Source organism: Lipotes vexillifer, unplaced genomic scaffold (assembly GCF_000442215.2).
Source record: "Lipotes vexillifer unplaced genomic scaffold, Lipotes_vexillifer_v1.1 scaffold1261, whole genome shotgun sequence".
In the NCBI taxonomy this organism is placed as follows: Eukaryota; Metazoa; Chordata; class Mammalia; order Artiodactyla; family Lipotidae; genus Lipotes; species Lipotes vexillifer.
The window spans coordinates 1,672,514-1,687,797 of NW_006796548.1; the positions used below are offsets into that span (position 1 = coordinate 1,672,514).

At 46.7% G+C, this 15,284-nt stretch overlaps 1 protein-coding gene across 4 annotated transcripts in view; it reads right to left on the bottom strand.

Annotated features, from left to right (window-relative positions):
- PHC2 (polyhomeotic homolog 2) overlaps positions 1 to 15,284 on the bottom strand; it is a 49,419-nt gene that overhangs the window by 8,236 nt on the left and 25,899 nt on the right. For 3 of the 4 annotated variants that reach the window (XM_007468705.1, XM_007468703.1, XM_007468704.1), the window contains one exon: positions 903 to 1,105. In XM_007468705.1, the coding sequence (XP_007468767.1) occupies positions 903 to 1,105 (203 nt within the window). Of the gene's footprint in view, positions 1 to 902; positions 1,106 to 14,087; positions 14,158 to 15,284 lie in introns of those variants that run through there. The other variant, XM_007468706.1, reaches the window with a different exon arrangement.

Consider the following 15,284-nt stretch of genomic DNA (forward strand, 5'->3'; position numbering starts at 1 on the left):
GGGAAAGAGGACAAGAACCTGTCTTGGCATTTTTGTCTTTTGGCATTTTAGAAGGGCAGTCCACCCATCTCAGTTAATCAAGCTCAGAGGCTTCGGCTGACTATTCACACCACTCATGGATCCAAAGAATGTGCAAAAGATAGATGGCCTCCCATGAAGATGTTGTGTCTCTAACAGCCCGTTAAGTTTATCACGAGAAAGGCTGGAGTGCACCTGGCTCTGGGCTCCTCCCACCTAGAGAGCAGGCCACCTGTCTCACCAATTCACACTGTGCACTACTGGCTCTGGGTGCTGTTCTAATGAGCCATTTTCTTGATTCTTCTGTGTTTCCCCTTGGTCTTACGCTTTAATTGGAGACACTTGATGAAGTGCCCCTTTCTGGGTGCCCCTCATTCACTCCCCTTTCAAGGCTCTGTCCCCAGAAAAGAAGCTTCAGGCTGTAACTCTGTTCGCTTGTCTTCCATTCAGATAGATCTTGAGAATTCTCTTCCACACAGCTTCCTTTTGCTCTCTAACCAGCCCAAGTGTTGCCATTTGGGGGTTTTGGCATTCAAACCTGAATGCCAAAGTCCATCATCCTGCACCAAATACCCCGATGTGAACTCCCTTCTAACCAAGGGGTTCGCACTTCACCAGGCAGGGACACAGCTGAGTCTGTGTGGAAACGTCTAACCAAGGGGTCTTGCCAATTATTCTTAATCACTGACCCCTTCTGGACCTTAGGAAGACACTCAATCCTAGAAAGCAAATGGCTCTGATATTCCTTTGGGGGAAAATTAGCAAGGAAAGAGCAAATTTTTCACATTTTCAGAAATTTTACATGGAAATGTACAGCTATTCTAATACACATCCAAAGTATACTTATTAAAAAAAAAAAAGAGGGGAAAAGAAGTAGTCCGTACCGGGAAAGGCTCCGCCCCCTCCTGGATCACAAACCCTTCGATAACATGCGTCAGGATTTGGGGTTTCACAATGGCCTGTGGTGGTTTATTCTCACCATTCTGGGGGGCAGTGCCGGTGATGCTGGAGGCAGAGTTTCCGTTCCCTGAGGTCATGCCGGGGCTGCTGAGGTCGGTCAGTGCATGAACAATGCCCTGCCCTGTCTCTGTACAAGGGAAAGCAGGAAAACACAAGCGGGGGGGGGGGGGGAGGAAAGAGAGGGGGGGGGGGGGGGGGGACGGTCAGAACCAGGTCTAGGCCAGTAGCAGAGTAGGGACTCAACACTGCCCGACGATGCAAAGCAAGCAGTCCCCTCCCTCAGTGACCCATTCAAAAGTGGTACAGTCTCAGTGGACCCACTACCAAGTGAGACTACAGTCTGTTCTGCAACAGTGCAGCTCATCCGCCAGCAGTGTTTCTTAATTTCCCAACTGTGCTAAGAATAGTCCCACCAGGTTACACAGGCAAGAATTCTGCCTTTGAGGAGTTAAGACCTTGGTCAGTATTGATCTGGACAAACAAGTTAACATTCTGCTCAAGGGAGAAAATGTATTCAAGGTGACATCTAAAACCAAGATGAAAAGCTGAACTAGGTATAGGGCTTGGGGCATGACGGGGTTTGGGGGAGAGAGGATAAATGAACCTTCTACGAGGTTCCTCAGGAAAGGGTTAGATTTTAAGCGTGCTGTGAAATGTCAAAGTACTGAACCCCACATAAACATTTTAACACAGATCTGCCTAATAGGAGACTGGTTATTTGGGATCACTGCATTAAGATATGTGTGTATTCTGTTTCTCCACCGAGGAAGCCCCTAGGCAGAGCTGAGGTTTTCTATGCTGTTCCTGCAGGTCTCCTGCTCCCAATCAAGCCTCTTGTCCAGTTCTCAGCTCCACATCCAATCTGATTCTCAGCCAACCACAGACTCGTTCCCTCCAAGGAGAGCCTTGCTTAAGATTTCCTCTCCACGGGCCTGCCAGCCTTTCTCTGAAGAGCCTGACAGAGCTCCAGTAAGTATGATGAGGTGCCTTTACAGAACCACACCACAAGGGACCCCCTTTCCTCCACTCCAAACAGTACCTCTCCTGAGTTGCTTCACTGTTTTAGAAGCAACTTTTCTCTCTTCACTTTTTTAATTCTTTCCCCAACCCCGCTTCCCAGGGCCATTCTCTACCACTGCCAGCTGTGTGAAGCTGAGGTTGCCTTTAACCTGGAACTTCCTAAAAAAGAAAAAAAAAGAAAGAAAAAAGAAAGAAAAAGCCATTTCTTTATTGCAACAAGCCTACTGACAGTAAGCATAACCCAGTGTGAATGTATTACACACTTTAAAAACAATTTCAGTATATTTATTAGCTAAGTAATTTTTGCACAAAATTTATATTAAGATGCTCTTATTTCATGTTAAAGATCTAAAAATCCCACCACAGAACAGGAATTCACGATGCCTAATTATGTGGCATGGAGAAATCAAAATAAACTCATTTTAGAAAAGGTTTATAACCGGCTCATTTTCTTACTAGTAGTCCTAATGTGCAATAAACTGGGATAAATCTTTTTTGCTAAAAAAAGTTGGCCATGACACATGCCTTCAGTACTCAGACCTCTATAATTCAACTATAATAAGTTTCAGAGCTGAGCAAGAGTTACCTAAGAGATGTGATTAATGAGATTTTTTAAAAATTAATTTTTTTGGAGACACAGTCATACCAGCAAGTTAGAAAAATTCCTTTACATGTTTATAGTCCTTTGAAAAAAAATTTTTGACATTTCTGACCTTTCTATAGGGATGGAAAATTTCTCCGTTGGAATCAGTCTTTCTAAAATTGTAAAGGTGTTTAGGAACTAGAAAAAAAAAATCTTTCCTTAACAATCCATGAATAACTAGGAGGACTGAGTTAATTATATAATCAATCAAATTAAGTTTCTTTGCTTTTAAATTTTAAATATTTAAGTCTATATTTACGTAATTAGATTTTTGCTTTTATATTTTAAAGTATTTTAAATATGCAAAGAAACATCTGTATTTTATTTAAAATAATGAATAAATGTTGTTAAAATAGAAAGCTTACTATGTAACTTAAAATCCTATTTTTAGATGATGCCTATTCCCTTCTAATTAGAGCCTAGTAAAATATTCCCTGGCTTCGCTAATGAGCTACTGTACAGATTATAGAATCACAAGATTAGAAAGTCTGGTTCAACCCCTTACCAATGCTTGACCCTTCCCTATAATAGCCCCACCCAGTGATTTTCTGGCATTTTTTTGAATACCTCTAATGACAAAGGAACTCACTCCCTCTGAACTAGTTTGTTCCCAACTTGGGCAGTTCAATTAATAAGTTCTTCCTTATAATGAGCCAAAAATCTATCTTCCGTTAATTTCTGTCCACTTACCCTGGTTCTATTCCTTAGGACCACACAGAACAAGGCTAATCTTATTTGTATAATGGGCAAAAACACAGGCTTAGACCTGGCTTAGAGACTGGTCTCTATCACTCAAGTGGATTAGGGACAAGTCCTCTTCTGTCTCTGAGCCTTGGTTTCTCCAGCTATAAAATACAGACAATAATAAGACCTACCCTTTAGTGTTGCTACGAGGACTAAGTGAGAAAATGAATAGCAGTGCAGTGCTAGCACACTGGGAAACACTCAAGAAATGCTCTTGGTGTCATGAAGGATGTCACTTATGAGCCCAGTTCATGTTCTCTCCTCCAGGCCACACTCCCTCTGCTCCTTTGACTACTTCTTATATAAAAGGTTGCAAATTCATCATCACCCTAGGTCTTCTTTGCCAGCATCTTTTAAAGTCAGGTACTCAGTCAATAGTAACATAATATATCAAGTGTATTGATCCAAGAGATCCTGTTGGTAAGAGTTTTGTTTTGTTTCTTTCAAACACAATCTCGTTCCTCGCTGAGAGCACAGATGGAGGGCAATGAGTGACTCCCTTGTTTTAGTTTATAATACTTCTATGGAATTAATCCATTCTCCTCTGAATTCTGGGATCATGCCCACCTCCCTCTTTTCACTGATATTTATCACCAAACAGCTGCTGATACCCTGTCTCCTTTTATGGGATCTCTCCAACCTTGTTCGACTCTTCTCCTTGCTCCCTCTACCCCCTTCCCTCTGTCTCTCAGATCTGTGCCTACTAACGTACACTGCAAGACAAGGGGGTGGGGGCGGGCTCCTGAGGTCAGAGTCCTTCCTCGTGCCAAATACAGGAGCCAACAGACATTCACGAGCTCAGAGGCTACAGAGCCAATAAACTCTGGGAGGAAAAAGACTTTTTGGGAATCTGAGTTTTTAAAAAAGGATCTTATTAAGCAAGAGAACAAACTAATAAACCCCTTCGCCACAACATTATAAGCTATCACTCTCCATTATACCTCTGGGCCAGGTTACAGGAGACACAGAATCCAAGGGACGGAAGGGAGAGCGCTTTACGACTGTACAAAGGTTTGCATCTATTTTGCTTTGCAGTCATCTTGTAGGCAATACCTTGTCATGTGCTTTAGTCACAGAGGAGTTTGGGCTATTTCTGGAATGACCATATACAATCTCACCCCCTGCCAAGCTCAGCACACTGAGATTAATTTAATCTGCTTCCCGTTCTCCCAGACTGCTTTGCAGCCTGCTTAGGGGAAAGCAGCTTAAACTTGCAGAAACCTGCCCTGTTGGCCCTGAGGCCAGATGGAAGACAGAGACAAAGAAATTCTCTATCTTTGGAATTCTTCCTTACTCAATTCCCTTGACCAGTCCCGAGGCTGTAAGTGCTGCCAGGTTTCCCACAGGTCTCAAATGCCTTCATACAGAGTTAGCTACCTGGATCTGAAAGGTGGAGGCCAGGACACCCTGAGTAGGAGAGGCTGCAGGAGGGAAATAAAGCCAAACTTCAGTGGTGGTGGTGGAAGGGGGAAGTAGAATCTAGCCTTCAATTGAAGCTGACCACAAAGGGCTAAGTATTTGGATCAGAATGAACAAAACAATGTGTTCTGGGGGAGTTGTTACATAACATAGGCCTCAACCTTGTAGGTTGCTTCTCAATCTGGTCTCACAGGCGCTGGCAGAAACAGCCCTTATAGGGACTGGATTAAAATAGGAAGGACCCCCCCAGTGGCCCAGTTTGTGAAATTATCTGCTACAGGGCCAGTCTCCTCTGCTAGGCAAAGCAGGTGCCGTTAGGTGGGGGCTGTCTCGGTCTCATCTGTATCTTCAGGGCTAACCCAGTGTCCAATATGTAATAGCCATTTAACAGCTGCCGAGCTGGAGCACGGGGAACCCGTGGGCTCCGTCTTCACTCTTGACCAGCATACAGATCTCATCTTCCGACAGCAACTGGTCACCAGCTGAGACTGGCACATCACTTTCTGAGGTGATAATTACGAGAGGGAGCAGCTGGGCTGGTGCCTGCCTACGGGGGTGGCATTTCTGGGTACCTGGATATAAAGAAGAATGAGAGCTATTCCTTAGCCCAGTTCTTCCTGTTTGAGTGAGGATTTCCTCAGCAGAAGGGAGATACAGCATTAAATTGGCCCCAAAGGCTGCAGCTCTGGGTTCCCTGGTCCCTTTGAAACACTGATGCTGGCTCCAGGCATTTGGAAAGGCTTGATGACCTCTAGAGGCAGAGGCCGGAGGCGCCTATAAAAACGGCCCCACCCCCGGGCCAGGAGGTAGGTGCCCAGAGAGGCCGAGCTTTCCTGCCCACTGAGGACAGAGGTCAGGCTGGCTCCAGCTACGCACCATCTGGGCCACTTTGGAACCAGTTATGGTGCTCTTTATAAGCACAGGTAAGGCAAAAATCATCAGTTATGCTGAAATATCGTTCAGTACTAACACTTATTGTGGGTATTTCAGATGACCTGGCCACTCATTCTATTTGCCCCTAAAATAAGTCGCCTTGAAGACCTGACTTCAGAGGAAATGAAGGGCAAGCAGAGCCTCTCCCTCTACCCTTCAACGTGGCCAGTGGCTATTTCCACTTTCTCCAGACATGAGGAGAAAGGGGTATTTTAATTTACAAGACTTCTAACTACCCTTGCTTGGCAGCAGCAGGAGAAAGACAAAGCTAATGAAGTTAATAAAGGATTCAAGGAAGCAGAATAGGTGATAACATGGATCATTTGTCTGCAACAAATTCTGCTTGACAAATGGCAAAACAAGGTCGCTTATACAACACACAGCGTTCTCTCCAGGCCCCTGGCTCTGAAGTCCAGCTCACTGTGCCTGAGCTTAGCAGGCCAGTCACGTGGCCAGGAGGGGTGACAGCAGGATTCCTAAACAACTGCTTGCTCTAGAGAGACCCTGAGGGGAGCACCTGCAAAGTGACGCCCAGGGAAGCCACATCCCAGACAGGGAGCAGCTGACACAGACCAGATGCACCTGGTGCTAACACAGCACAGCAAGCTGAGGGCTGAGCCCTCTGGAAAGGCTGTGGCCTCCCTTTACAATCTCATTAGTTATATTTGGGCCCCTAAAGAAATCAGTGCTGCTGTGAAAGTGAGGGAGGTAAGATATCTCATTAAGCACCAATTTGTTGAAAGAAAGAGAGACAGAGGGAAAGGGGGGGGGGAGAGGGAGGCGGGGAGAGAGGGAAGAGAGAGGGAAGGAGGAATGGCGGCTCTATCCTGGGACCCTGACAGAGTATTCCATTAAAGAGATTCATTTGGTTAACAACCTGCTTTAAAATGCAAATACACACCTGTGGCCATTCACACCTGGCTGTGAATCACTTAGAGAAGCAGATAGCTTTCCTCCCAATTTAGGGATAAGGTTTGGTGGGAGGATTGGGGCATTGAAGAGTGGACGTTTTGGATCAGGGGCACTAGATCACAGAGGACTGGAGTTAGAAGGGCCTTGGGTCTAACATCTTAATTTCCCAGAGGAGGAAAAGGGTGCATAGTTAAAAGTGTGCATTTTAGAATCAAGGCAAGAGTGGGTACCACCTAATTTGGAAGAGAATACCTTCTAAAACAAGCACAAAAGGAGCCCTTAGAGAGGTGGGAAAACTGTAGGCCCCTTCCCACCCAGGGTCCCTCCTGAGAACCAGAAGGCTGGAGGTACCAATGCCAGATGCTTGTAGCGTTTGCAATTCTGCCAAGGACCGAATTACTGTCAGACCCACGAAAAGCCCCTGGCTCCCAGACGCACAGCAGGCCGTGGCTGTCTCACACAGGTGCCCTCATCACCCTGCCTCTCAGAGCACTTCTGCTCTTAGGGGCCTCTCCCGAGAGGGAAGAAAGGGCTGTGACAGGAGGATCCCTTTGGGGCGCTTTGCCGAGTCACAGGAGGGCAAGGCCCTGGCTCCATACCTGGTGCCTGCCAGGGAGGTGGCGGCCCAATGAAAGGGAAGCTGGGCCAGGTTGCCTCAGACACGCCTCGGTGTCACTGCGGAGTGACCTTGTTGAGTCTGGGTTAAGAGGACTGGAGAGCAGACAGGCTTCCTGGATCCTAAGCATCTGGGTCTGGCAGGGGGTGCTCCTCCTCCTCCCTGGCGGCCATTACCATACAGCTGACTCTCAGGCTGTCTCTTAGGACACAGGCAGAGGGAGCGGGCCTTCTGACTCACCCACACTCCCCAGCTAAAGTGTACATAAGCTGAATTGTAAACAGCTGAACGTTTTCCAAGCGGCCACCCCCAGCTCTGGAGGAAAAAAATCAATGGAGCAACAGCCAGCCGCCCCCTTGTGACTCGAATGGGAGCCAGGGGGGGATTTCCAAACAGCTGCAGCACTGCTGCGCGGCCCAGGCTGAAGACCAGGTCCCACTCAGCAGCAGCACCTGCGGCTGGTCAACGTGTGATGGCTCACTAGCTGCAGGGAGCCAGGGACAGGATTCAAAAAAAGCTCTGCAGACCTAGGGTCTCCAGGGCTGCGGTAGAGGGCTCCCAGATATCCCAACATCACAGTTCTCTAGCAGACGCTGTGATTTCACAAGGCAAAAGGTCTGGAACCAACAGGAGAGGCTCTCCGCTAGAGACATCAGGATCACAGGAGACAAGAGGAAAAATGGCAGAGTGGAAAGGCCACCAGCACTGGGGCAGACCTTGGGTTCATACTCTGGTTCCATCTTTGATTACCTGTGTAGCTAGCTTCAAGCACTTGGTACCTGCTCTGCACCTTAGTTTCTCCGTCTATAAAAATGACAATCATGTTGCTTACCTTGCAGGGTTACAGGGAATGTTAGAGTTTATATATGTAAAATGCCTGGCACTGATTACATTTAGAAGCTGTGCTACCCAGCAGTTAAGACTGGGATCAGAAAGACCCTAAGCTTAAATCCTAGTCTGTAATCCCAGGCAAGTTACTCTAGGCCTCAGTTTCCTCATCTGTAAAATGGGGTACTTATCTCTGTCCCATATGGCTGTGGTAAGGATTAAATAAGACACTGAAGTTACAACACAGTGGAAGAGGCCTGACATGGCTATTGGAGGGCTCCCATCACTGAGACTCGAGAGATTAGGAAACTGCCCCAGTCTCACTCGCACTGAGCCTGGCCTCTTGCAGCCCCAGGGCAGAGCTGTTCTTTCACTGGTCCAAACTCAGGCATCATTCATGGTCCTCAGGTGCTCTGGCCTACTCAGTGTGCTGTCCTTGCACTCCTGAAGTAAGGCTTCGGGAAGAAATCTTACTTCCACTTTGACAATGACTGCAACACAAGGGAAACGCACCTGCCCTTTGGGGCAGACCATACGTCCCAATTCACCTTCAACTTTCGTCGTTAACCCAAAGGACATGACAACTGCCAGATTCCCTCCCTTCCTATGCATTTCTTTCATAAAGAGTCCCAGGGTATTACACAAAAGAACCCCAGGAACCAGAAAAGAAAGAACTCAGGAACAAATAAAGAACCACTTTTCCTAGTGGTTCTTATAATGCCAGGAGGCGGTTTAGCCAGTGAAAAGAAATTACTTTAAAAGGCTGAAGAGAAAATCATGGAAGATGGATTTATAACAGTTAAAAAACCAACTAGAAATGTTTAGAAAATTCTCTTATTTACCAACTGCAGAAGCACTAATATTCTTAGAGAAATGGGAGAGGGGGAGAGGGAGAGAGGGAGAGAGGGAGAGAGGGAGAGAGGGAGAGAGGGAGAGAGGGAGAGAGAGAGAGAGAGAGAGAGAGAGAGAGAGAGAGAGAGAGCGCGTGCGCAAGCGCACACACATGTGCTAGAGAAAGCCAAATCTCAGTTGTCCTTGTCTATATAATGGGATAGATAATACTTAATCTTGCAAATCAAACTTCTTGATCATTTCTGCTCTTAGAAAACACTGCCCCCTTCCTTTAATAACCATTGTCTAAGTTTTCAATCACGCTACTTTGCTACCAATCAGCTGACAGAAGAGATTAATACTGATTACTGGAGGCCTGGAAATGTGGACTTAAGCAATTTTTAAAAAAACGGTAGTTGATTCACATTAATTTTGTTTTAATTTAAAGTGTCAGTTGCTTTGATTGTTTAAAAATGTCTTAATATAGCTGTGTGGATTTAGGCCACATATGGATGGTTTCAAATAGGCTAAAGATATCAGTAACTAGGGATAATTATACAGTATTTGAGACGTAATAGCCATGCAACTAGAGCTTTAAAAATAACTCCCAGCAGTCATGAACTCTCATTTTCTTGCCAACGGTCTCAATATTCAGCATCAGGCCTGCTTCTCCTAATCTACTGGAGAAGAGCTGGTTATGACACGCCAGCTAACAGTCGTCTCTTCTTAAGAGAAGCTATGACAAATTTCACTGTTAAGAAGAAAATCATCCAAGAAACAGGTTTTTGCTTTCAAGAGAGTCTAACAGCAAACTGGGACTCTCTTCAACATCTGGATTCATCTTAGAACACTGGAAATCCCTATTTAATAGCAATCATTTCTTTGGCAGATGTAGAAAGAATGTTCTCTTTTGGATTTAACTAAAAAAATCATTTGGAAATTTCAAGTATAGGAAAGCACATCCCTTTTCACTAACTATAAATAAATTTGGAAGGGGAAGGAAAAAGAACAACAAACCATTAAGTTTATTATGCTGGCCTAGATGGTCTTACAATGAATCACATAGCAACAATTTATTATTTAAATTATATGCTATGTTTCTTACTATATTTTATACCTTCAAAACCTAATCATTCTTAACTGTATAACTCAATTAACTATAAAAGAGCCCATCTCGGGACTTCCCTGGCGGCCCAGTGGTTGAGATGCCGAGCTTCCAATGCAGGGGGCGCACGTTCGATTCCAGGTTGGGGAACTAAGATCCCGCATGTCGTGGGGCGGGGCCGAAAAAAACCACAACCATTTCTTGACCATGGCAATTATATTCTACTTTTGTTATTGATGGGGGAAAAAAGCCCTGAATCTGTAAGACTGTTGTCTTGGATAAATAAATGGTTGATTATTTTCCTAACAATTCCAAAATGTCATAAAGTTGAATTAAAGATGGTTTGTTTGAGAGTTTCTTTGCAAGCATCAAATCAGTGTTCTGATGTAGTTAAATTCAAACTGAAATTTTTAAATAAGTCAATGCTTAAAATGACACCTGCATCTATTTGAATTGTGAATAAATAATTCAAGTTATCTTTAACAGGCCTACTTTAAACATTTTAACAGAACACATAGTCAGAGTCTTTTTAACTGGTGACTCACACTGTAGTTTAAAGCATGCCATAAAAGCACTGAAAACATAAATCTGTATATGTTCATACCTCTACCTTGAGGGATAGTCCCAGCTTTGATTTCCACCAGACAAGGTGCTAAGTCACTGCAGAGAGTCATTTCTGTTACTGGTACAAAGGCCTCATGAGAGTAGATTGCATAAGGCAGCCAGTCCTCACCCTGCTTTTCCACGGGCGTGGAAAACACAAAAGAATCTCTACAACCACTTTTGTGAGATTCCTCCTGACCACAGAAAATCATCTTCATCTTCCAGTTGCAAAATGGCACAAAAGAAAGGGAATAAAAGAGAAACTATGCTTCTATGAAGGTGTCTCATTTCCCTACTCTCAACTCTAGTAGATGTATCTTTTCAGGAGAGAATCTTTTTCAGGATGGGACCAAATCTGTCTGGAGAGTAAACGGCACTGCACAGCTGGGAGAACTTTAATATAAACTTGGACTGACCAAGAGGAAGAAAAAACCCTCGGTGAATGTCACACTAACACAGAGCAGCGTTACCAGAACTGGAGCCACCATCCTACTCCCTAGGTTTTTCAACTTTATGTTGGTTTACTGATCCATGCTAGCTCAAAGTGAAGGACTTTGATAGGAAGGGGGTGAACTTAATTCAGCAAATAGTTACCGAATGCCTAGTGTGAGGCCTAAAGCCCAAAGGAGGGCAGAGACTTAGAGGAAGCGTCTAAGGCAGTCTGAGTCATCCTCTTCACACATTCACAACAAGAAAAAAAATAGATAAAAAGACACTCAAAACCTCAGGTAAAGGTTCTTAATTCTGAGATAGCAGTCATTTTTTCCCCCCCTAAAACAAGAACACCTAGGGAGGGGATGGCCTAAGTTAGCGCATGCAAGACCAGAGGTAAGAACAGTTCAATTTTATAAAATCATCTATCTATTCCTCTTTTTCTCTTTCCCACTGAAAGATCCAAGGGATCCAAAGCATCTGAGACAGGAAATGAGTAAGGCAGGAAAAAGGATGTGGTCTGAAAAAGAGTGGATTCTGGGGCTGAGCCAGAGCAAGTCACAGGCACAGGGTCACAGATGGGGGAAGGGGCCTTGGCAGCAGGAAGAGAAGTCTCAGGGTCAATCAGCTTAGACTAGAAGGTCAGTGACAGAGGAGGTATGTCTGGAGAAAAAAGCATAACAGCACCTTCCTAAAAGGTTATCCTCCATTGAAATGCAGAGGAACAATGGCTGAAGAGACCTACAGCCAGGAAAATCATTACTGGGACCGAAGGAGGAAGAGCTGGAGTTTCCTCCTTACTTTGAGGAAGTGGAAATAATATATGTTGAGTGCATCTGACAAAGGTAAATTCGAAATTAAGCCAGGACCTGGAAGAGAAGTGGACAGGGCTGGGAGGTGAGTGCATGATAAAATACCAACATTCATTACGTACCTATGTGCCACCTATTAATAAAACAACAGCTTAAAAGGGGTGGGGGGGGAGGAGAAGGCGATGAAAACAGGAGCTACCTCTCACAAAAATGCAGTTGGAAAACTGAGAAAGCAACTCAAGAACAACAGAAAAGTGGCAAGATTAACGCTGGAGAAAAAAGGCATCTTTCTTCCCGATGTGTGTGGACAAGCCTGCAAACAGATCTTGGGTGGGCTGAGAGGCAGAGCTCACGTGATAAGAGTGCCTGGAAAGGGCAGGTGCCACACGAGCACCACTACCCATCTGCTGGGCCCTCTGAAAGAAGCCAGCCCTTGTGAAGGAGCCAAGCCAGAAGCTCTGGTTCCCGCCTTGTAGGGGCTGGAACCTAGGTAAAGAAACAGTGGGAAACACTGTATCAGCTGATTCAAAAATGTGGCTATTTCCAGATATAGATCCAGATGTTGGGGGCTAAGTGAGAAAATCACTTTTATATTCTCCACAGTGCCTAGGATAATGCTTTACACGAGGCAGGAGCCTAATTGAAGGTGTGTGAAATCTGAGTGGAACCAAAACTCCTTAGCTGTGCAGGTATCTTAAGATCCAAGACAGAATCTCCTGCCCTGTAACCAACACAGTAAGTTTCTTTCTTTCTGTTCTGGAGTCAACATGATATGAAGCCCTGCATCCCATGTGACCTCAACTTAAGCCCTAATCAATAGACACTGCCACAGGTCTGAGGCCCTCTACCGGAATAAAAAATGGGGAGGGCAGCGGGGGCAGACATACAGGAGCAAGAAGGAATTTCCTTGCCTCATTAGCCTGCAATTTTCAGACTCATCTAGAAATCCTAGCAGTTCCAACATTTGGGTTGACTCGGGGGTGGGGGTGGGGGTGAAAAATCCCAGGTGAATGATAATTGGATTACCCAGTTATGCCCCAGTGCCAAATGGCTGGAAAAGGCCAGGACAGCAGGGCCTGATATGGTTAAAATGACATTATTTTCTAAACCAAAAATCGAGACACTTGGTTGATAGACAATGTGATAGAATATTTTAAATAGGGGTTGTCCTAGAAAAATTGGGGACATATGGTGGATTTAGGTCGGTAGCTTATTTCACAACAAGGGATCCTCTGGGTCCAATATGCTAATGGAAGGGGATTAAAGATCTAAGATGGGAGATATCTAAGGGGAGAGCTGTCACTAAGTTGTTTAGCAGGAAAAAGAATAAAAGAGCGTGTCTCTGTAGGCAGCATGGGAAGAAAGTCAACATTCTAGGTATGGAGCAGGAAGGAAAGGAAAGTCGATTAGAACTGAAAGTATGTCAGTGAAATGTGTTCAGGTCTAAAAGGCAGCCTTGGGGGAGGGATGGAGAGGATTGGGACGGCCGGGGTATCACTGGCACAAACTGGTATCCAACAATACAGGAGCCGGGGACTAGGAGTTCACACTGTAGGTTCACCATTAGTTTGCAACTTGATCTTGGGCAAATTATTTACCTCTCTGTGGACTTCAATTTAAATAAAGAATCTCACAAGTCCCGATTTTAATGTAAAGAATCAACAATACAATATGTCTTCATTTGGCACGGGAAGGAGAGAAAACGGTCTTCTAAAAATGGAAGAGAGGACAGACACAGAACAGCTTGTCCCTTTCCATCCAATTAAAAGCTTCGTGAGACTGAACTAGATTAAAAACAAAACTCTCCAGCTAAGCCGCAGGCCTCCAAGATAGGCAGTCCCCTACCCAGAGAGTACAGCGGATGCCAGCAGCCCTGTCCCTAAGCGGACCGTCCATCCCCGGTAAAGCGCCGCCCCGGAGGCCCGAGGCCGGGGTTGGGGTGTGCGGGGACACACGGAAGCGTCTGGCATGCCGAAGGTGACACAGCGGCTGCCGGGGAAGTGCGGGGCAGGCAGGGTCCCCGACGAGGGGGGAGGCGCAGGACACCTCCCCGGCGCCGGGAGGGCGAGAATCGCGGGCTGGCACGGCCTGGCAGCCGAGTAGGCCCGGGCCGGGAGTGGCACCGGAGGGCGGTGCCCGGTGTCCAGTGCGACGAGAGCGGGCCGCGGTAACCCTTCTGGCGAGAACCCCTCCCCCGCCACGGGCACTGACCTGTCCAGGGCCCGGCTGGGCCTGGCCGGGCGGGGCCTACGCAACCCCTCGGCCGGGCGCCGCCTCGCGCGGGGTTCTTTTTGAATTAGAGTTTTCTCCAGATATATGCCCATTTGGTGGGTCATTTTTAGAGCTACTGAAATATCTGCAGGTTGAAAATGTGGACTGGGAATCAGAGCATCTTGGAAAGTCAGTTGTGGAAGGGCCCCGAGATTGACCAGTCCAGGGGGCGCGAGGCCGGGGCGGGGGTGCGGGCGGCGGCGGATTGCGCGCGCGCGCGGCGGGCGCTCAAGAGCTGCAGCCGCCGCGGAGACAATGCGGCGCGTCCCTGCAGGGCTCCCGCGGCCGCCTCCGCCGGGGGCGGGGCGAGGCGGGGGCGGGGCATGGGCGAGGCGGGGCGCCGGCGCGGAAGCCGGGCCGCGCGCTTCCTTTGTGCGGCCGCGCCGGCCCCGCCCCGCGCCCTCCGGAAGGCGCACGGGGGCTGGCGGCCGGTTAGGAACGTAAGGGCTCTGTTTAGGGAGGCGGGCGCCGCGCCACGCCAATGTCCGCTCCCGCCCCGTCAAAAGTCCCCCGTGCGGTGGTGGACTCCCGCCTGGCCAAGTCGGAGGCAGGAAGAATAACGACTAGCAGTAATTGAGTGCTGAATATGTGTCAAGCCGTACTTGCACGCACTTCATCTCAGTGTTCACAATAACCCCACAAGTAGTTGTTATCCTCCCCACTGGGAACTGAGGATCAGAGAAGTTAAGTAATGACCAAAGTGACCCAGTTACACCTCCAGAAACGGGGCTAATTCCTCCACTTTAGGTTTACTGTGCAGGCTAACAGGGCATTTATACAAATTGCCTGCAGTGCCTGGCACACAGTTGGAGCCCAATAAATGTTACTTCTCTTCCTAAACCATGCTGGATTAAACTGAATTGTTGGGAAAGCACCTTCATTCAGTAGATATACTAGAGCTCGTGAGACTCACAAGTCTCACTGCACCCCCATCCCCCAGGCTTCATGCTGAATGCTTGCCCCGAATTTCTCTCTCCATGCTTGACTTCTATTTCCAACATTTTCTCATATTCTTACCTTTCTTAGCATTCATATCCCCAACCCTTTCCCCTCAGGCCTCATCCCTTTACCTTTGTTTCCACATTTTACATTTATTTTATATCCCCTGATCGTTTAGTTTGCTCCCTTTCTCTTTCC